The 23,830-nt window shown below is 40.3% G+C and overlaps 1 protein-coding gene across 2 annotated transcripts; it reads right to left on the reverse strand.

The window, feature by feature from the left end:
• Positions 1–323: 323 nt before the first annotated feature.
• On the reverse strand, positions 324–23,830 carry slc16a2 (solute carrier family 16 member 2). 2 transcript variants are annotated; one of them, XM_085296495.1, is made up of 8 exons: positions 23,431–23,830; positions 22,673–23,304; positions 11,765–11,909; positions 10,990–11,482; positions 9,525–9,668; positions 6,952–7,180; positions 4,765–5,030; positions 324–4,667 (listed from the first exon to the last, which is right to left on the reverse strand). In XM_085296495.1, exons 2-7 carry the CDS (start codon positions 23,103–23,105, stop codon positions 4,780–4,782), a joined length of 1,695 nt encoding a protein of 564 aa, XP_085152621.1. In that variant the 5' UTR covers positions 23,106–23,304; positions 23,431–23,830; the 3' UTR covers positions 324–4,667; positions 4,765–4,779. The 2 variants fall into 2 exon arrangements, with proteins under 2 accessions (XP_085152621.1, XP_085152613.1); XM_085296487.1 differs by having other exon boundaries at positions 22,673–23,830.

Genomic DNA, 23,830 nt, shown 5'->3' on the forward strand with positions numbered 1-23,830 from the left:
AGCTGGCCCTCTGGGTCCTTTCGATGTTTGGCCGTCTCTAGAAAAATTGTTTGCATCTACTTTCAAAGCTACGTTGAACTGCACCGCTACTGGAAATTATTTTCTTAATTCTGTTTTTGTTGCAGTTTACTGCTTACCTTTGTACCATTTACGGTCAATAGACATTAACAGCCTTAATCTCAATAAATACCTGGAAAATGGAGGGAGTGCTCAAAACTTTTGACCATTAAGTGTTTCACAAAATTTAAAAACACAGTTACTAAAAACATTGGAACATTTATAAATGTGGAAACATGATGCCTACAGTTAAGATAATTAAAAAAAAAAAAATATCACTGAATAAAACATGTGGAGTGTGGAAAGGTCTATACATTATGCATGTGCGACCTGTAATATTGTGTTCTTCCTGGAAGGGATCCATAGTAATCTGCAAATCATGACTCAGCGTATAATAGAGACCCTCAGCTATGCTTTAACACATACTGTTTGTTTTAGATGTTACACAGTAAGCAGAGATTGAGGTCTGAAGAGCAGCAAAATGACACATTGCACACCGGTATAACAAGGCTTGCTACTGCAAATGGTGAAGAAATTATGCTATTTTTTTAAATTACCTATAAAACAAACAAACAAAAAAAAAAAACAAGTAAATATGACACAGTATAATCACATTTAGTTCATCTGACCTGTATTTCTATGGGTTTTGAAACAACCAAGAAAGCACATAGGGAATCATGCTAGCGTTGCCTTTTCACGTGTACATTAGAGTTTAATGTGCCTCTTTGAAGCTGCTACATGCATAGTGTATGTCACAAGCAGCACAGGAGAAAAAGGTGAAGCTTTCTGGGAAACAGTGACAAGTCTGACAACAGCTCAAAGCTTTCTAATAATACAAAGTATTTAAAAAGAAAACATTAAGTAAAACAAGTAGTAGTGTTAGTAGTACATACATAGTTTAGGTAAAGTATAAGGGGCTCTACTGTAGGTTTAGCGGTTCCCGAACTACTACCAGCTACAGCTTTGAGTGCTACAGAGACAAATGCAACTTGTAGTCCAAGTAAGCATTCATTATTACAGTCTGACATGATCAGAATGAAATTAATGCAGTCTCATAAAGTGGACCACAAACCCAGTGATGCTGCATAGATCAAACGGCTTTGCTAAGCCAAACACTGGTTTAGCAGACACCCTGTAACCATACACATGTACTCATGTGTCTCATTTTTCATTCATTTGGGTGTTTCGCCTTTATGTATTCCTTCAGAACCGGACACACAAACTAACTCAACAGTTCTCTTTCCAGCAGTATCACAAAAAAACTTATTTATGATTCATTTAGAAGAATTATAGTAATATATGTCATTTTTCTGTATCTTAATCTACAGTAGGTTACAAAATAAAAAGCATTCAGCTGCTTCTGACCAGAAACTGGACGAAGCCGTTAGAAAATGAAAAATAATCAGTAGAAAAGTAGCACAGGTATAATTGAAAATGTTACGATTTTAATTCTGGTCTCAAATCTGGAAACAAATTTTGATCACGTGTATAGGTAAATGTAAGGCAGGCAAGTTTTCATAATTTAGGTTTCTGCTGTGACTCAAATGTCTTGTTTTTGTCTTCAAAAGTGTGATTTGGAAAACACTAACATGATGCCAACATACTAAAAATTAAGAAAAAAAGCAAAAAATGTATCTTCACAGTCAATGACATGCTAAAAACTGAAAAAAAGAAATCTATTACATTTTGTTTGGATGGATATAATTGGTGCATAAAGAAAAATCACTTTTCACAACTGGGGGGTCACCGAAGAGGACATAATGTTGCGACATTAGCTTTATCTAATTTTTTTTTACCAGTGGTGGAATATAAATGACACAGGCCCCTAGTTTGAGCAGCAGTGGAATTGACAGTGTACACAAAAAAGATAGTTTATATAATAGAATTTGCCTCATTACATTTCATATTTACATATGGGTGGATGCACTTCATATAAATATAAACCAACTCTATAAGGACGCTGAATTTGCACTTCTAGAAGCATCTCCTGAAATCATTTATAATACTTAATTACAAAATCTGTTGGGCAGCTGGTGACTGTTTTAGTTAAGTAAAAGAGGCTTTGCATGGAGGGATGATATCATGTTAAACCATTCATTTATATGGCTGGTGTAAACCCATCATTTTTAATTACCACCATTTTTTTTTTTTTTTTTTTTTTATTGGCCAGCAGCAGCTGCAAATTATGTAAACAACCGTTTGCACTGCCAATAAAATCTAACAAAGCCTTAGACCTCAAACTAGAGACGTGTGATTTTGCTTCCCAACCTGCGCATATAAACTGTTTATATTCCTTTATTCCATCTTATTAAGTATATCTGACAGTTAAATAACAGCATTTCTTCAGCTGAAGACAATTTCATGAAGAGAACTCACGGTGACAACGATCAGTGAATGTGTCGGAAGAGCGGGAATGCTGAGGACTGAAAACAACAGAGTAAACGGATACGAAGGCAGAAGATCTGTTAAAAACGTTTACGCACCAACTGTTTTGGAAGAAGCGAGACTGACTGACAACAGACATTTGGCAGTTTTGTGGCTCTCGGACTGTAACAGAAAAAAAGAAAAATCTCAACACAGAACAGCAACGTTAAAAAATAATAAAGAATGTCGAAGTGTTCAACTGGATTGCTGAGGATTGTGTAATTACTGAGGTACAGGTGTATGTTTCCTATCCAGAACCATTTGTCCATATAAAAACTACACTCAGCAGTGAGGTTTGTGCAGCTTTTATGCTCTGATCTGTTGTCAAGCAGGAGCGGACTGAGTAATGGCAGTGAAAGCAAGGAGGGGAAACCAACAAAGAAACGCCAGCTGAATGCCACGGCATTCCCCCCTTTGTGATTCAGTTATGCATAGAACCACGTAGAATTGTGTAACTCAAACAGCTGATTATTGCAGCTCTACTTCACGTCTGTTCGCTGAAGTCTGTCGTTCAGGAGAACTTGCAATCTAAAAGCGCAGAGGTAAGTGGTCCAAAATGCTAAGTGGTAGTTACCACTACAGATTGTCCTCCCGAGGGAATACTGTATCTCAACAAGATTGCAACTTTGTCTCTTTTTTTCCATTTCTGCAAAAACAACTAGTGATGTCATCGTAGTGATGCTAAATTAAAGCAGCAAACTGGCTGGATTATCTGTGAGACGGCCTGATGAGGGCTTGGGCCATTTGGCAGTTTTTAATCTCTGCCCCCTCTTCATCAACAGACCCCAACTTAGCTTCATATTAAATAAATGCCTCTAATATTAAATGCAGATTCACACACGCACAGGATGCATGACTATCTTTGTGAGGAAGATCACTGACATCATCCCTATCTTTAACCCTAACCATCCAAACCAACACCCCAACCATAACCTTCTTGTAAACAATCCTTAGGCCACATCATAACCTTTAAACAGGCAGAAAGGATGTGAAACTCAAACTAGTCCTTACTAAGATCACTAGGCAACCACACACACATACACTTTCAAACAAAATGCCTTTTGCAAAGTTGAATAAAGTCTATGTTTTTCACAGCCATTAAGTTCCCATAACTACTGCTTGACTCCAACTCTTTCCACACCTATAAAGCACAAAACTGTTGTCAGTTATTTTTCAAAGCTGTGTCAGACACAGTTAATTCAGATTTGTGTAGCACCCTGCTAAAAAAAATTTTCGTTTGGTGAGAAAAAAAGCAAACATTTATGCTTTACAGACTCAGGAGGAAATACCCTCTATTAACTGTGGTGGTGAAAAGTCACTGACCCAACACTGAAAACTGGTAACAGGTCAAAAACACTAAGGTTCATTGCATATGAATCAGTGGAATCAACAGCTGCCACAATTACACACGTCCTCCTTGCAGGCAGACTGGTGAAGAAATTTTGCTTAAGTTTTAGACAGCGGAGTGTGAACACACAGTGACGCCAGGGTCTAAAACTCATGTGCAGCTGAGCTGAGGTGGATTGTATCTGCTGGCAATATCTGTTACCTCCTGTGACATGTACAAACAGTACGCATGCTTCTCTTGTAGCTGTAACAGCAGAAAACACAGACAGAAGCGCAGAGCCGAATACAGCAAAGCTGCAAATCATTTAAGATATAACCATGTTTTAGCTACACATACTAAATAAAACACATTGTGTTAAAAAGAAATCAGATGTTTGAGGTACAACATAAAGACATTTTGACTTTATCCCTTCACTAGTTGTTATTTTATATACCTCTTCTTCTCAGAAGATCTAAAAATAAAAGTGTATCTTTTTTACAGCTTCAAAAGCTAAGGTAGCACGATTAAATGCTATAAAATCAGAAAGACAGCTTTTTAGTCTTCATTTAGTTCCTCGTGGAGGTATGTGTTACAACGACTAGATTAGACTACGTTGTGCTTTTCTGCTTTTATCCACCTCCGACGCTAATGTGCCCTCTTTTCATCCACTCCGTGACTTGTCGCCAGAGCATTGTCAACTTCTCTTCGCATTAAACAAAAAAAAGAAAGAAAACAGCCAAAGAGGGGGGTCTTGGAGGGTTGCAGGTTAAAGATCAGCCAACAGGAAATCCACAGTTGAGACTTCTGGTTAGGTGGAGGACAGATTATGGATGAGAAAAGGTGCTGGTGGGCTGAATCCCTGAGAAAAACAGTATATGCAATATGTTTTAGAAGGAATTGGAATATCTAGACGTTATTGCATACATGTATGTTTTCACATACACAATGTGCCTAACCTTTGTATGATGCGATCAGATGTGTGTCTCTACATCTGTATAGCCGGGCAGGATGTCTCCATTGGAGCAGCTCTTGGGCTCCTCGGCCGGTGGGGCGCTGGGCAACATGTGGGCAGTTGTGGAGGTCTCCTCTGGTGATGCCTGACCTCGCTGGAGCCTGTGGTGGATCAGGGGCACAAAGAACAGCACCACGCCCCCCACCATCGGAGGCACACCAGCCAGGGAGAAGGCCACTGTGTAATTCCCAAAATAGTCATGCAGGAGACCTGTGCAGCGGAGGTAAGGAAGCAAAATGCGAATGGAAAGATTAAAACATCTGCTTTAGATCAAGCAGATTCCCAGTTTGTTTATACTGTGTATACACACAGTGAAATAAATGTACACCCTCTTCCACATCCTGCAATGCATTTAAGCTACTCCGCTGCCCGGCAGATGGTGGACATCGCACACTAGCAAAGACAGGCCGTGTGTTGACGAAGGCAGTGAAGAAAAAGATTTGTAATTACCAAACGTTGTAGTAAACAATACAGTATTCAACCCATTTACAGACCAGGGTGTGCAAAGATTATATGAGGAAGGAAATCCACATTTGTTGGGCCTCAAGGACACATGAGAAAAGAGCAGGGGGGTTTTTTAACTACAGCTCTGGGCCTAGAAGACAATAAGCTTTGTCAAGCCTCATAAACACAGTGTTCCTTAGTTTCAGTTTGTCTGCTTGTAGGCTTTAATGCTAACTAAGCATTAGAATAAACGAACCGTTTTTATGTTCTATAGTATGGTTGTTATTATGGTTGTTTTTGTGGCTTAAAGGGGCCCCAATGTGCTCATTTCCAACTATGTTTTATCTTTGGACTCCAATTGAAGGCTCTGTATGTGTCACAATTCAAACTAATATTTGTTTTTCTTATCATGGGGCCTGGTGCAGCCCCTCAGTTTTTCCTCTAACACAGTTCTTTGGTTCCAGTAACCATAAGTCAATAAAAAAGACACTTTCTCTGCATGCAGGTCACAGTGTGCATTCTCAAGTAGTGCAGTCTGATCTCTTAAATTAACATCCCACCTGCACCGCCTGTTCATATTACTTTTTGGTGATACTGTTCGCTAACAAAGGAGACAGAAAGCCAAGAAACAAGGCTGTTCATTTTTGTAAAATTCATGGAATTTGACAGTAAGAATTCCTTATTTTCTGTCTTGTTTCCTGGATTTCTGGTCAATTGTGAAAAAAGACAAGTGCCCAAAATTAAAATAAAATTTCTGATTATTGAATAGAAAACATTAAAGATGATTTGAAATTATGAAAGCAAGACTTTGCAAAAGAAATGGATACAGCAAGGCTACAACTAGCAGGTTTTTTTTTTAGTTGAACAATTTGCAGGTATATACTGTCATAATGCCTCTTTTTGTTTAACCACACTATAAAAGAGGTGCATAGTAATGTATTATTACAGTAAGAAGGATTATTGGTTGCACCAATATTGCTGGCATAGCTTTGGATATGCTATCGATCTATGTCAGTGCACTGCTGTCTCTAATACTGCAATGCAAAACAAAAATCTGTCATTAGGAAGTGAAGATTATTTTGAAAACTAAATCTCTTTTAAAGAAATAAAAAAAAAAAAACCCTGCCAGACAGCATGACTCTTCATTTAAAAAAGTACATTTAGCATTTGACATCTAAGAGTTTCAGTATGTTGGCTGAGGCTACAAAGGCCAGGAAAAAGCTGTCAGGAAGTCAGAAAGTTGTGTAGTAAAAGCAGCTCTGGTATGTGTGAGAGGCAAAAGAGATTGTTGAGATAAAGTCAAAAGATGCCTGAGTCAGCAGCGTGCTGCGACTAGTGTTCTTAGGTATTATTTTTTTATTAGCGAGCGGAACAAAAGAACGCAGATCGAAGATCAGTACTGTGTGTGCTTTTTCATGAACACAAATCCTTGGAGACGGGCAGTGGCTGGCCATGAGCCCAACCATCTCTAAACACAAACCAGTGTATAACCTGTCCTGCTGTGCATTTGTCTTTTTCCGTTTACTAATTACGTTAGTTGTACCCACGTCCAAGGTTTTTCTCTGCTAATATAATTCAGCTCATTGTGCATCCCTACTGCCAACAAGCATAGCACAGATGTGTAAATAACATATATCTGTGCTATTCAAAAAGTGGAAAACACACACACACATATATAGCTTCTTACCAGCGATAGGTGGACCCGCAGTCATAGGGATAGACATGAGGCCTAGAAGGTAACCTATAGCCTGCGAGGCTTGCATGGGCCCGACAAGCTCAAAAGCTATGGGAGCCATCATGGTGAGGAAGCATCCATCACACAGTCCCAGAAACACACACACGACCACCAGCCCGGCGAACATCGAGCACTGAGGAATCATCATGGACATCAGGCCAAGAACAATGAAGGAGACCACCTGCAAAATACAGCAAGAACCCATAAACAAGCTTTGAATGTCTTGATGCTCTCCTAACATTCTTTTTGACAGATAAATATGCGTTAAATGCAGTCAGTCAGATGGCTCACATTGCTTTCTTTTTGCCTTTGTTCATGCATGTAAATCTGGCCTCAGGCAGATATGGTTACGTGTGCAAGTGGACACACCCTCCATCTACAGGCTCCACCTACACATATTTATGTCAGGTAAAGTTATTTGAGAAAATAAAAAGTACTTTGTCTGCCAGAGAAATTGATCATGAACGATAAAAAGTCCTGATATGTTCTCATACATACTTTAAATATGCAGAAAAACAAAGTTCTGATATGAGTAAGTCTTACCACTTGGCTCGGTAAGACCTGTTGGTCCTTACTGTGAAATACTATTTAAATTAAGTGTATTTCTGTGGTAACAACATAAAAGAATTTTTGAATTAATTTTTCCAATTCAGGACTCTTCCTGTGTCATCGCTCTCATCTAACGTCTCCGTCAGGCAAAGTTCAGCATCATAGTTACATTTACTATGGTAATTCACCTGAGTGCACCGGTGCCGTCATCAATCTGATTAATAAACTACATGTTAATGATTATGAAAAATATAAAAGATATAAAGCTGTCTGTTCACTAAGTGTCTACGGCATGAATGCTGTGAATGACTGTTCTGTGTCACTTCAAAGAGCCAAAGAGTGTTACTTCAAATCCCTTCACAACTACAACAATGTGGATTTAAGCAATTAAAAACTGTGTTCAACACTTGGACAAAAGAAACATACTGGATTTCATTCTATAAAAGACTCTTGCATAACTAGACTCTTTAATATTCACCGCCACACTGTCAGGAAATTCTTTATATGACTAATACTGCAAATGAAGCTTTAGAAATACTTTGCTTGATATCACAGATCAGCACATTTTAAGTATGCATGTCCCACAACTTCAAAGTTGTTTTTATATTTTAATTAATCCGTAACTCCGTGCCCCTTTGCTTAGTGAGCTGCTTGAACGAGTTTACTGGTCAAAACAATGGATCCCTGTGTTTTGCATTCAGCAGAAGCCGCACGTGCAGGAAATGGCAACTCCTGTTTGTATTCACTGCACAAATTGCTCTCACATCACCTTGTCTATTTCCTGGAAAATAGACAAGGAACCTGACATTATCCAGTCATGTAATTCCCCTTGTGTTCGCAAGTCTGTTTTTCATTCCAGAGAAACATAATGCCATTAAGCCATTAATAAAAACGAATTTCTAATTTCACCAAGGTAATAAAAAATAAATATTTTAGTAAAATTGGGCCTAACAAACAACACAGGTGTGTGAAAAAGTGTTTGCCCCGCTTAAATGTTTCAAATCATCAAACATATGTACATATGTACACAAATGTAAACACAAGTAAAAACAAAATGCCGTTTTTAAGCGAATTATTACATAAATTAACTGTTGTATATCACATCTTTGGAAAGCTGAGTCCCCAGGCCTGATTCCTGCCACACGTGTTCTCGATCAAGAAATCACTTAAACAGAACCGGACTGACAAAGTAAGCAGTTGACCAAAAGATCGTCAAAAGCCAGACACCATAGTGCGATTCAAAGGAATTCGGGAACAAATGAGAATCAAAATAAGTGAAAACTCCCAAGAGGTTATAAAGCTGTTTCTAAAACTGTGTGACTCCAGTGAACCACAGGGAGAGCCAGTATCCATAACTGGCAAAAACACGGAACAGTGGGGAACTTTCGAGGAGTGGCCGGCTGACCAAAATTACCACATGAGCGCGGCGGCGATTCATCCAAGAGGTCACAAAAGACCCCAGAAAAACATCCGAAGAGCTGCAGGCCTCACTTGCCTCAGTGTTCATGACTTCATAAGAAAGAGTCTGGGCAAAAAAAGCCTGCATGGCAGAGCTCCAAGATGAAAACCACTGCTGAGCAAAAGGAACATAAAGGTTCATCTAGGTTTTCCCAGAAAACATCCCGATTATCCCCAAGACTGTTGGGAAAATAGTCTGTGGACTGACGAGACAAAAGCTGAACTTTTTGGAAGGCGTGTGTCCCGTTACATCTGGCATTTCAGAAAAGTAACATCATACCAACGGTCAAATATGGTGATGGTAGTGGGATGGTCTGGGACTGTTTGAGTTACTCTTACATAGTAAGGAAAAGCATTAAAAAAAAGTGCTTGTGTGGGTGAATGAGGCAAATTTTATAAAAACCACTTTTTGACAGGCACACTTACCACTGTGAAGTGCATTAGGTTTTCCCAAAAACAGACCAAACAGTAAAGAAAAGCAGTCTGCATAAATTTTAGAGCTTCAATAATTCCCTCACCTGCATGTAGACTTTCCGTAGACCAGGAATGAGATCCCCGATCTTTCCAAAAGTGAGGCGTCCCACCCCTGATGATGCTCCTATGCAAACAAGGAGCACCCACTCCTTTTCAGTGCCCTTGAACTGTTCTTTTACAAAATTAATCTGAGAGACACAATAAGACAGAATCATTACTGTGGACACTGTTAGTCCGTAAAAGTCCATCGTGCATATAATGACAAAGATATTATACAACGTGCTCATGAACCGTATTCTTCATTGCCGAGAAAACATTACACTCAGCATTTGTTGGAGTGGAATTGTTCATCCTTCACCCCAAATCAACCTCAAACATTAACAAAATGTCCACATCAACAGACCTTTGGAACTGCGGAGCAGGAAGACTGAACGCATATAGGTCAGAGCCTCCCGCTCCCTTTAGCCGTGACCCCCAAATTAGATCCAAAACATGAAACCGCCCTCTGAAGTCTTTCCTGAACATGCTGGTCCTTGTGAAATATTTGCTCTGCTTTGAAGGTCTACATTCATCAATGGCCATAGGATAGGTATGTTTAGGGATACAGAGAGGCCATACAGGAGAGGTTTCCTGAGATGGTCGAGCCAATACAAAGACCGGGGCAGTGTTTACATCTGGGCCCGGGCCTGAAACAACAGGCCTGACAGAGGGAGGCCGGAGCTGGAACATCCGACATCTGGATAGAGGGAGATCAACTTCACAGCAACTTAACACTTCATCTTCATTTTTTACTATCTTATTATCACACCCCAAATTCAATCAGAGTTCAGACTTTGAAAACATACTTGAGTTTGTGGATGTAAACAAAATGGATAAATGGACTTCTTTTACTTTCGGCTTCTCTAGCTGAGTAGTTTAGTTAGTAAACTACTGTCAAGCTCTTTGGCTTCAACATGACATATTTAAATTATAGATTTTCCCTTTGGGCAACCTTTTTCAAAGGTTGTACACTGAAGCAGAAAAAAAATTAAGAAGAGCACAATTAACTCCTGGCAACTGAGTGCTGTTCCTCACAGAAGCTATTGTGACAAACTCTGTTATCCTTATTGAGAGGGACAAAGGCGATGTTCAGCCACTGCTCATTTACTCAGTTGACATGCATTCAATTGCCCTCTTTCCAAAAGGCCTACAGAAGATGAATGGCACCAGACCTCCCACAGTGCAACAGTATGGCTCTGACATCAATCTCACTCCCCCTCATTTCCAGTGTCAGCTGAGAAAAAGCATTTTTACATCAAACCCATGATTAGGAACCCCACTGATCTCTAATGCTCTTTGTGTAAGCGCATAATATAAATAAAGAGGTCGGAATGTTTTACCACAGCAGAAATAACTGAAAGGCTGTTAAACAGTGCTTTCTTTATTCACATAAAAACTGGGCTTATTGTAAATATTTATAAAGCAGCACCATTTAGAAACAATTACTTCTTGCCTATCTTATGTTCTTACCAGATGGATATATGGCACGAAATAGCCCAATACAGCTGTAGCCACTCCAAATGCCCACACTCGGTATGTGACGATGTGAAACACACGCAAATTGAAGTACTTCCTGATGGTGGTTATCGCCCTGCTCCACCTGCCTCCACTTTGAGCATTAGCTTGAGTTTGGGATTCGGCATGGTCGGGGCCTATTCCTTGGGGGCCCATGTCTCCCCCAGCAGGGATCAGAGGCTTGAACATTAGCGCCAGCAGAGCCTGGATCAGCATGAAGACGCTGAGGATCTGGAATGTTCTGCTGAGGCCCAAAGGTTCCACCACCTCTTTCAGTAACACCGGAAGGCCCATAGAGAAGAGGCTGGCACCAGCCGTCACCACACCATTGGCCAGACCCAAGCGCTGGCGGAAGTAGTGGCCCAGGATGACCAACGAGGGCTGGAAGGTGAAGGAGGAGCCGCAGCCAAACAATATGCCGTATGTGAAGTAACGAAGGATCAAGGAACTACAATGAAAAAAAAGGACATCAGGAAGAAAAACGAGCATAAATATAATAATAAATAAACCCAGTGTAGGTTGTCCACAGAAAACTCTCACAGAGGACCACATGGGCTAGCCGACATGGGGCCCACATGGGTTTTTCATGTGCAAGCTCATAATGGTTTACCCACAAAATTTCCTCTTGGAGGCCTAAAAGGGCAAAACATCTAGAGCCCCTGATTTAGCATATAATTTTACATGGTTTCATTCATATTTTCAAAGGACGTATCTGACAAACATGTCTTACTTTGCAAACGATGTACTGAGCAGTCCTATAAAAGCCAGTGCCGCCCCACTCACAGCCGTCTTCCTGCAGCCAAAGTGGTCTGTGAACATGCTGACCACAGGTGAACAGAAGAAGATCATGCCCATGGCCAGGGCCCCAACCCAGGCTGGAGAGGAAGTTGAGAGAAGAAAGAATTCATCATCAGAAGCATGTGGAAATCTCAGGTGTTATACCTATCACCTAAAGTAAATAAAAGACACTGTTATATCTGTTTGTACACAAAGCAAAGATCAGTGTGTGCAGTCCTTGACCATTAAAACATAATTTTTTCCACGTGTAGAAGTTATTGCATAAAAGTTAAAAAAGGCATCACTGAAAAACAACATGGCCTTCATGCACGTATGCCTGGGCCTCTATGCAAATCTTTATGTTTTGTTTAAAGTTTTTGAGAGCTTGCAAGCTGTTTGCAAATCTGCCACCTGACCTCAGCAGCAGCCACGCTCAAAGTAAACATGTGTAGCATTTTGAGTCTTGCCTTTAAATGCCCCATACAGTAGGTATTAATTAACCCAGACAATAAGAATTTTGCCCACAAGATTTCCCGAAGCTTTGAAAAACTACAAAGCTTTGTATGCTGCACACTAGTTTTTTCTTCTCTGTCTTTGTGACTCTCTCACCACCTGATGTGATTTGCTATTAATATACATTTATGTAACTCTACTCATTATTGTGTCTACACTTGCATCATGTAGATCAGACACGCTCTATAAGATTTCTCATGGTGATTAAGCAGATCAAAAAGTGAATCAAAGTGGATAGTTCTGGCATGTAGAGCATGCAGTGTTAAAACATAACGAGGCAGATTTCTCTAGCAGAGACACCGCGTACCCTGTAGTACAAACAAACACATGTCTGGATCCAGTCCCTGAGGGAGCAAAGGTAGCTTTGATGTCTACCATGGTGTCTGGGCCTTGGGTCACACTGGTCCAACAGTCCAATAGAAATGAGACCAGAGAGACTACTAAACAGCCTGATGGCAGGATTTATGTACCTAAGCGCGCACACACACACACACACACACACACACACACACACACACACACACACACACACACACTCTGAGTTCAGAGTGAAACATGAGCTGTGCACCACTGTATAAATAGTCTTAAATGTGGACACTATGTAACCCTATGTACTATACTATACATGTAATACATGTTCTGGTACACAGAGTACGATTAAAGCACAGGACTCTACTCGAGTCTTTCTACAGTTTATTCTTTCAAATTAAATGGAAAAAAGGGGAGGGGGGTCATACACCCAGCCATATAGGTGGAATCTACATCCTCAATAACAATTTCAGTAGATTTAATAGTATAATATATTAAATGCTTTTGATACACATTCACTAGTCACTTTGTTACCTTGCAGTGCTGGGTTAGACTCAGAATCAACAAGGTGATGGAAACAGGATTTTGGTCCGCGTTGACATCATAGCATCACACACTTGCTGCACATCCATACTGTGAATCTCCTGTTCCACCACCTCCCAATGGTGCTCTAGTGGATAGTGATATACTCATATTACAAATGAGTATATCATAAATGACCATCATAAATGGTCCACTATAATACATAGGTAGGCTGTGATGCTTAAATTATGCTTTATTGCTCAAGGTGAGACTTTTTCTAGTCCAGTCAAATTCTAAATAGCATACTTTGAGGAATTTGCAAGTAGTGAGACATAAAAACATAAAAACAGTGCCCTTTAAGTTACCTAAAAGTGTGAACTGGCTGATAGTTATGAGTGTTTCTATTGCTGAATCACTGCATTTCCTCAGCTTCAGATATTATTTCTTACTGATGTAGCTCCTAAGACCACTTAAGCTACCACCTGTAATACTTTTCCTTTTTTCTGTTCAATACTAGATGTCCAGCTGGTTTGTCTGGAAAATACCACAGGCTCTTAACTTAATCTCACCAATCTCAGCTAGTGATTGCGGCGTTCCCATCTGGACATGCACTGCTGCTAGCATGCTGTTTCTTGCAGACTCATTCTTGGAAAGCCCAATATCTGACACAGAGATGTAAAGTGTTTTATAACACTCAAATTGGTCAGTTTGGCATTATAATGTAGTTCCAGTATTGCTTTTTTTAATGGCTCTAGCACCTGCAGTGCTAGTATTGCACCAATAACAGTTTGGACATGACAAACCAAAAGGTCCGATGTGAAATCAGAGGGTCAAAACAACAGGCCCGTGTCACACTGCCTTACAGCATACTCTATATTCTGGCCAGCCCCACAACAAAGCCCCATTTCCCTGTGTCCTGACACAACAACTGAGTGCACTGTGCTCATTAGAGGGGATTAGGTCCAAACACTTTCAAACAAAAGCAAAAGAACACAGTGAGGGAGACTGGAGCCAAATGAAAAGATGTCTGTTTGTGTGGGGTAGCAAAGAAGGGGGTTAACAAGCTTCCATCTCTTAACATGATTGATGCAGTCTGACAAGAAGCAGCATACTCTATAGGACCCATATTTATGTTAGAGTAAGAACACTTAAGGCAGAAAAATGCAGTTGGGTTTTATATAATAAGAAGTTTATATAAGACTAATGAGTTCAGCATGCTTTATGCTAAGCTGTAATATATGCATGCAAGACAACTGTGTTTTGTGGATTTCTTCTATGTGTTATGTAATTAAAATGTATATTTACATAACTGTGTCTAGTCTAATCTGTGTCATGTGTAGCCATCCTAGACAACCATATATATGACAGCTAAAAGGTACACTAAAACTAAGTCATTCATATCACAGAGGCCCTGTTACTCCATTCATAACAAAGCTGAAATTTAACCAGGCATTAAATTACCTACACTGCAGTTACTAAATTATTAGGTTCACAGATCCTTTTTTATGAGCAGCTGTAGTGCAATGAGAAACTGACACTATTTTGTTGTCCACAGCACCAGATTTGAAATGAAATAATGACGTTTAACTGCCTACTTTCAGTCTTAATTTGAGAATATCAGGATTCATATCAAATGACTAGAGTAGGAATAATAGGTCATTAGTCCCCTTGTTTAAGGGGGCAGAAAGTACGATACTTTGAAGGGAAACTGCTCAGAATATGGTCTGTGGGTTTTCCAGAATAACAAAGACACTGTCCTTGGAAAGATCCCTTGCTGTTGTTTTTGTTTTCATTGCTTTGAGAAGCACCAATGACATTTTCTTTCACTTCCAATGTATCCCGCAGTGTATGAAACCATCCGCTTAGACGACTGCGAATGCAGCGCACTGCTGCTTTCAGCTCAAAATTATTGTTTCTGAGCCAGTGAGCCCAAACAATCAAAAACACATCTGTTCAAATGCTTTCTGACGATATTTTCCACGGCTGACGCAGACACGGGGAAATACTGCTGAACCTAAACAATGCATCACACTGTTTCTGAGAGCGTCTTGGGGGACGTACTCCTAAAGAAACAATAGTCATAGGTATTTTTGTCCCTCAAGGTAACATAAAATGCTCTTAGCAGGTGCTGAGGCAACATAATAAACTGAAAAACACAAATACATTGCTTTACACTGCTACGATCCAGCAGTGTGTTTTTTGATTATGTACGAGTAATCCCTATGATCCAGCTCAGGTTTCAAACTGCTCCAAATGCACAGATTCAGAGCATTTTTTCTACTCTATATCTATATGATGAGAGCACATATCCCTAATGTGGTCAGTCAGTCAATCATGAGATATTTGGCTTGAATTTAGCCAGAAAAGAGCTAAAACTTCTTCAAACGCAGGCAGTGCACAAACTTACAAGCCGCACCAATGTCCAGTATTAGATCAAACATGTTGAATCATCTATAATAATAATGGATTGGATTTATATAGCACTTTTCAAGGCACCCAAAGCGCTTTACAATACCACTATTCATTCACTCACTGGTGGGGGTAGCTACAGTTGTAGCCCCTCTGGCCAGCACCAGTAGGCGGTAGGGTAAAGTGCCCAAGGACACAACGACCAGGACAGAGAGCCCGGGGATCGAACCAGCGACCTTCCGGTTACAGATACGCTTCCCAACCCCATGAGCCACGGTCGCCCATGTGAATCAACTGTGAATCATCCACGAATACTACAGTAGAGTCCAAGAACAACACTGTGAAGATGAAGATAAGCATAAAAGTCACCTTTAAATCAGTCATTTTTATCTTATAATAATTAATACCATACCAAGTTAAAGATTAAAGTCCATAATAAGGACAGAATGTTCATTTTAAAGAATGAGAAAACACTGCTTGTATCATAAAGACAGTAGAATGGTAAGGATGTTGTGTTAGCACAAATATAGAAAGTACAACAGGTGAGGCGACACAGTTCGCAAAGGCTTGCTAGCAGAAGGCATGTGGAGGCCCATCTGTCACAGATCAACCAGGAGTCTCTTCAAACAGCTCAGGCTCAGACCATAAATGAGCTCTGACAGCAAAGCTATCAGGATGCTCCTTGAGTTGTTTACTCGGTACCACTCACAGGAAAATCAACCATTCCCTCTGATGTTTACAAATCGCATCATATTTCAGGCTGAGAGTAAGTGCAAACTGCTTGTGTTGACACTATTAATAAAGCTGAAAGGGGTAATCCTTTTTATTTTTTTTAATGGATGTGTTTTGCGGAGATTTTACTCTGTCATGTGTCAGCGTAGTAGTACAACTGAAATTAATTGGATTGAACTGAAATGATAGTTTCTGCAACATCCTCTATAAACAGATGCATTTTGGTATTGAGGGGACACTGGTGTCCTAGTCGTTAGGGTGCATACCCCATAGGCTAAATTGTGATCAGTAGAAGGGTCCAGAGCCAAGCGCCTGGTTAAATGGACCTCATCCTATCTAAATACAGAAAAAAATGCCTAAAACTAACCAAAATCAACCAATAAATACTCTTTGTACACATCTTTATATACCTTTTTATAAGCGCATGGAGTTTGAAGAAACTTTTTCCAACCTGAACCCATTCCACTGTCCACTGGAATGCTAAAAATGCCTCGTTGCACCCTGATCTGCCAACCTAAGATTTCCAGCTGTCCTGGGAGATGCTGGAGAAATCTGGAGCAGGGGAAAAACAATAACACACTACCTACCAAGAGCACAGCCCTACGTTAATGGTTTAAGACATGTTCTTGGCAGACAGACTATTGTGTTACTTCACTTGTTTTTGATGTTTTTGAGAAAATCCAACAATGATTATTAAGCACATCTAAAATAATGAACAACTAGCCACTGAAGAAACACAGAGATAAACCTGGAATCATTGTCTTTGAAGGTTTCCCCAGTTTCTCCAACCACTGTGTATACAAATGTTATAAGCATATGTTGCACTTCATTCTTCCCCATGTTTAATGTTCTGTTAAAGGCTTTTTAACATTAGAAAGACTTTCAATAAAGACGCCATCGTTGCCTTTAAGCAATGAATCAATGAGTTTAAAGTGAAACAGAGTTTAAAAGGTATTTTTTTTACCTGACTGCTAACGATGGCCAAGATAAATAATGCACAACAAGGTCACACAAAGAAAACAGAGATATGATGAAGCACAACTCAATATTTGGAAGACAGCTTTAAGCAGTTTAGTAAAACATCTTTAATGCCTCTCACTTGTTGGCTAGTTTTGGCTTGTTGTAGTTATTCCTAACTATATATTGTCAGCATGCAGCGAATGGCTGCTTTTAATCTTCAGATACTTTCCAACGTCCAGGCCAGTGAGTGTGAATGTCCCTGTTATTTCAGTATTCTCAGGGTTTTCAACACTTAAAGTTATGAATGCATAAACATTATGATGTTTGAGTTAAAAAGGCTCTCCTTTACCTGCAGCATTACTAATGGAGCCTATCTGGCAGAAGCTTGTCTCAAAGTCTTTGAACCAGGAACAAAACATCACGAGTAATTTTTTAAATGGACCCAAGAAATCACTTAAATTAAGAGAAATCTAGCAATAAATTAGACTACAGGTGACAGGGCAATTAATTTTTGACTAGTAAAAAGGAATCAACTTTTTAAGCTTTTTTGGGGCTCGATATTAGCAGTTCTTATTAATAATAACCGGTGTAGCAACAGCTGAAATGTAATGAAAGAAAACTAAAGTGTGTCCCCTACTTTCATCCAACAGCAGGCCCTCTACACTTACCCTGGATAAACAACAAATTGCTAAACACATAACCTTGTTCTACGCAAACAGCTGATCAATAGTCAAGATGAGATAAACCCAGTAATTGTTTGATCTGTCTGACTGAGCTACCTACCGCATAATTACCACAGATACTGCGCCACTCATTTTGGCTTCAATCCTATCAGTGTGACAGGACCAGGTAAGCTGTTTATCCAGACTGACACCTAAAAGCTGGACCTGCCCCGAAGTCATATCCAGACAAGACACCAACTTGTCCGTAAGCACTGCAACATAAGGAAGTGTGGTTCTGCCACTAAAGCAAACATTTCCTGACTTGATCCTGAAAGGATCAAACCACACTTTGAACTTTGAAGGTGAATCCGCTCCATTTCTGTTTTTTGGTTGTATTTTTTTAAGTTGTAATACTGCTAGGCTAGTAGTTAGCGAGTGTTTTACACACTGTCAGTCTCTTCCATGAAAATTAGGAGGGACCAGCAATCTGCTAGCAACCAAAGCGAATGTAAGGAATTTTCTGATGCAGCTCCCAACTCAATCAGTTTCAACAAATGTCACTTCCAAAAACTTAGAGGAACACAAATTTTCCCTAGCAACCAGAGGTTTCTGGGGATTGCCGACCGGTCTCGATCCCTTTGTGTCTGCAGGCTTAGCGGAATAACCGTAACTTAGCCACCAGCATCTACACTGAAAATATAAGCTTTAAGGTACTTCAGTTATAGTTCAATGTTCCTTATATTGAAATCAGCACTGACGTCACGCAAGAAAGCGTCACCATTTTTCATTTTACATCTAGCGGTTAATGTAACGAGGCATCAGTTTTCTATGCTAAGATAAAAAGATTTTGAGCTGCCGTCAAGGCCAGTGATAGAAGAATAACAGTTACCTGCTATAAAGGCTAAAACCGTTGGCTTTGAGAGGAAATTGTTTCTTTCAGACTAAAGTTAATAATATGACAACAGTTCAAAAGTGCAATCGGCTATATCCTTATTCATTTACCATCAAGGTTATGTAGCCCATTTGTGCAGAGAAACAAGTTTTAACCTCCTATATTTGTATTGCTTTCAAGTAAAGCCTAAAAATCATATACAATTCTTGATAAATTCTTCAGTTGGTTCAACAAAAAAGTTTGCTATCCAAGTTATTCGCATCGTGGCTTTTATTGATTTCCATTTGTTTAAAAAACAGTTTATTTACATATTTATTTATTTACATACATAGTGGGTTTTGACACAATTAGACTCAATGAACAAAGATATATGTGCCTAACATGTCAGTAAAACTATTCTATAATACACTCATGCTTTAGTTAACTGAGCTTGTGTTTTCAATCTTTCCAGATTTAGTTTCTAAAAATGACGTGGTTTGTTCTATTATTTTCTCTCAGTTTTATTGCAGCATTCTTCATTTAGCTAAGCTCCACATCAAGCCACAGGGCTAAAGCACTGCTCACAATAGGTTAGTGAGTTTTCTTATCGGTGCATGCTTGTCTAGAACAGTCTGTAAGATATCCAGGAACAAGCGTAATGTAATTTCTGAATCTTTCACTCGGTGTGTTCTTTTCCCCTGTGAATTTTTTACATCATAAGTCTTTGAAGCAGAATCTGTGACCTAATGATTCTGGTCATTGCTATTACACTTACTAGATCCATTATTGTGCCATTAGTGTAGATGTGGTCAGTGCATGAGGCAGACATGAGTCTAGACATGCCAGAGCTTACTGTGGTAGGAATGATAAATATCTGAGTTAAATCACTCGCATTCTTTGTCATCTTTCTTTAAGAGTGCATGATGAAGAAATCCAGGCGATGTTTAAGTCCCCAAGAATCATTTCACTGCATTTCTCTCTGTTGATTTGTAGATTTGTGAAGCACAGCACATTCAAGCTAGCGGGATTTGATGTAATGTAGGTGACTAAAGCCAACAGGCTTCTGCAGCTGGAGTCATCAGATGTTTTCTCACATTCGCACAGATACCATAGCCTACTGGTATAGTTACTACAGAGTCATTAAGTATTCTTGTGAGAGAATAAAGTGCATAACGCTCAGTAAGTAAACCAACTTTAGGCTTAGAAACAAGTAGAACTTGATGAGCTACTTTTTTTCTCATCACAATTTTCCTCCTGCTCCGTTTCACGGTGGCACATAGATGGAAATAGTTTTAGGCTTCAATGAAAAATGAATTCCTTCCTCACTCAGTCCCTTTCTTCTGCCCCTTCACACACATTCCCTCTTTGCCAACTTTGCTGCAGCTGAAACAGTGCCGGCTGCATTTTGAACTTTCCTCCCACATTCGGTGCAGCCACGTTCATTCGCACACCACCTGACTGGGGGCTCACCCCTCGCTGATTATGAAAGCACCCCCCCCCCCCTTCCATTTTCAAAAGAAAGGTGTGCCGGGCACGTGCACTCACTTTACAAGTTTACCAACATTTTTGTGGTAACAACTGGGAAAAAAATGAGTAAAGGTGTCATGTTAATCACGGAGCAAATCATTACCATATGTGACTCATAACACACACACAACTCGCTGTCATTAAAAATTTAAAGTACCTACTGTTCTCAACCCCTACTTCGATACTGCTACGGTATTCTGAAATTCACTTGTTTACTCCTCGATGTTTATAAAAGACCTCAGCAAGGCCTAATGGTGATCTCTAAGTATGATTTCATTATATCCAGCCTTTTGTTATCCCTTATGGTCCTTTGCTTTTTTTTCTATTGAGCAGTCTGACATCTTTTAAAATGTTGTACACGTGTGAATTTAGACCGGATATCTCAAAAGAAGCCTTTAAGATCATAGCTATTGTAGCTAAGCTCTTCCCCTGTGCTTTTTTCCTGCTGCTGAGGTAAAAAGGTCAGGTCTCAGCCTACTCACTTAATCTGTTCACATATGAGCTCAACCCAAGAAAATGCTGGAGATGAAATCCTAAATATGTCAAAAAATGGGGAAGAGAGAATATAAACATCCTGTATAAAATTCCATCAGCTTCTTTTAAAAAATAAGATGTCTTTCCTATACCGCCCCGCCCCCCTATTGCTTTTATACTGATAATAATAATAAAGGTTCACATTTGTTCCAGCAAACAGCATTAGTGCCATAATCCCTTCCCACATTGTGACCTTAACTTTTGCATGTGATTGCGGGAACTGACGAGGATTTTAAGAAAAACATCCACTCCTGTTACATGATTCCCGAGCTCAAAACATTTCTCTGTATGGATCAGTACACTGCAGAAGCAGCTTTCACGGTTTTCACAATGAGGAAGGGGAGGAGGAGAAAGAAAGGCAGGAGGGTCCCTTTCTTCTCCCCCCAAACAAGAATTCCCATGATTACTCCTTTAGTCAGTATTTGTTAACAAGATTAACAAGCACAAAGCTAGAAGCGGTTACCCAGAAGCCCAGAGCTTCATTAGCAACAAATTGGACGCTGACTTTGTGAACTCACTGAAGAATAGAAATGTTTCTACTGGACTTGCAGGTACAAGAAAATGTCAGATTCCTGCAAACAATTGGAGTAGCACCAGGCCCATTGTTTCTGGGGACTAATTTATCTGCAACAACAAGACTGAACTGTCACATTCCTGTAAATGAACATCAGTGATTTCTTTATTAAGACTGATATCCTTGACTGCTTTGTATAGTGCCTTTCCCGTTGCAGGGAGCTGAGTGCAAATAGTAAATAAGGATAGAGAAATAGTCTGACCATTTAGTAATGAAAGCTTATGATCCTAAACAGAATGGTTGAAATGGGAGAAGTGGGTAGGGTAATGATGTGACTCTAATAATAACTACCTGTTAGATTGTATTAAATACTACAAGCAGAAGCAATATCCCTGATTTACATATCTATCGCAGGATTTTTAATCATTAGTCATGTGCATCTTGGGGACTCTAACAAGTCTGTCCATACTGGTCCAGCAATGCATGGGTCAGACATTCGTATGGACCAATATCGGCCTCGCTAACTGCAATTATCTGTCTACTACCACCCTGGCTGATATTTAACAAAACAGCTTTGTTCTGGCCAAATGTTCAATGATATTGTGGTAAATAGCTTAAAATTTTTGTCTTTGTTTGGTTGTTGGGAACCAAGAGGGGAAAATATAACAAGAAAAAAACAGCACTCCAATATCAGCTCAGTACCGGTGCAAATGTTCACAAATATTCAGTCCTTTGTGCTCACTATATCATTAAGGAAACCTTTATCAAAGGACCCACTGTAGCAAACTGTGTTGTGGATAAACAGACAGCCTTAATGAATAGTTAACAAGTGCCTACGGTGCTTTTTCAGTTAAGTGCCTGTAACTCATTAGAATGCTGGTGCTTTGGAAAACAAGAGATTTCAACAGGATGTAAGGAGCAATTTCAGAGTAAGAGAAGAAAATAATAATTCAAAAATAAGAATGCAGCAATGAGCATACTTTACACCTGCTGGTGGGGCACTTGTTTTATTCATTACTGTGTTTAGTGTTCCACTGGGAATTTAAGTTATTCCACTTTTTTCTAAAGTGATATACATATTAAAATAAACATCCTGTAAATTAATATAAAGTTGATGTTAAAATGTTTATTATAGTAATTGTGCTTTAAATGACACTTCCACAGCTCTAAGTTCCACTTTTAAAAAAAATCCTATAATTATAAACCAAATGTGCATCAAGATTCTCTACTCCTGTCCACCAGCTCACTTGTGGCTTCAGCTCCAGCCCACCTGAGCAGAGAGATACTGCTCAGATAGTACTTACTCACCCACTTTGAACTGGGATGTTTGGTCTTCAGGGTCTGTGTGCTCCTTCACCAGCATCATGTGCAGGATCCCGAAGGAGTTGTGAATTCCGAAGATTGACCCGTTGCACCAGGTTGCAGCAAAAACCACCAGCCAGCCAGCGAAACCACCTTCGGGTGGGACGAAGCCAGCTCCGTGGCCGGGCTTCTCTACCTGCACCCTAGCCTCGAAGTCGGAACCCGGCGTGAGGGGTGGCTTGCAGCCGGTCTCGATCAGCTGCGTATTACTGTCCTCCTTCACGATTTTACCCTCGCTGCCGTCCGCCTGGTCATGCTTTCTCGTGTCTAGGTCTTGAGGGGCATCCCTCTGCTCCATCTGAGGACCTGGAGCCGGCTGTTCCGTCCGTGACTCTCTGTCGGACGGCTGCGCTTGGTTGTCTAGCCCGTTGGTCCCCATGCTGTCTGATCTGGCGGAGAGGCTACTGTGGGCTTTTGGCGCACATGCATGAGATATAGGTCGCTGACATAAGAGCACCGATTTGAATAACAGCTTTGATTGGTTATCTGTCAAACGTGAAAGACGGATGGTGTTTTTCCTGGCACACAAGCTTCCTACACGCTGCTCGCAGCCCCAACTTCAGCGAATAAACTCCAACCTGCAAACATAGCGTGTGTCATTCTGGCCGGAGGTCTATATTTCCAGGAATTAGCTCGCACCGCCTATCCTTCCTTTTAATGCAAGCCTGCCTAACCGCCTATAAAGACTAACACCATGTATTTACTTGTGTTGGCTCTTCTCCTCGGTGCCGAAAGAGGATCATCAACCTGCGAAAACGTCCGCTCCGCCTCGACTCCGTGTAGCCCCGTCGCGCAGTTCCCGCACTATCATCAACATTTCCCGATGTTAAATGCAAGAATTAGACGCTTCTTTTTATCTTTACAAGGTGGATATGTAACGTAGGTAGGCCTGTGCATGTCCCGTAGGCTGTAGCGGTTCTCAAGTGTCAACACACACCGAGCCGTCATTCAGCAAATCCACACACCCCTCCTCCTCGACCACCTCCTTTCCCCGGCGGACGGACAGTTGGAGCCAATGGTGGAGCTTCAGTACAGTTACAGTAGAACGAGTTTGCACTTCGTGGCTTTTCGCGGAAAAACCCGAGTGTGGCTTGCTTTTCCTCG

The sequence above is a fragment of the Mchenga conophoros genome, linkage group LG2 (assembly GCF_057382185.1).
Source record: "Mchenga conophoros isolate Kocher_MC1m ecotype Shallow Benthic linkage group LG2, M_conophoros_male_GT1.1, whole genome shotgun sequence".
Lineage (NCBI taxonomy): Eukaryota > Metazoa > Chordata > Actinopteri > Cichliformes > Cichlidae > Mchenga > Mchenga conophoros.

Bases quoted from the DNA above. Each gene is read 5' to 3' on its own strand.
- slc16a2 (XM_085296495.1), bottom strand. From the start codon at position 23,105: ATGGGGACCAACGGGCTAGACAACCAAGCGCAGCCGTCCGACAGAGAG. The intron at 7,181-9,524 runs GTGAGGGAATTA...TGTATTTTGCAG, and splicing joins TACGGAAAGTCTACATGCAG to GTGGTCTCCTTCATTGTTCT. The intron at 5,031-6,951 runs GTAAGAAGCTAT...TCCGCTGCACAG, and splicing joins TGCGGGTCCACCTATCGCTG to GTCTCCTGCATGACTATTTT.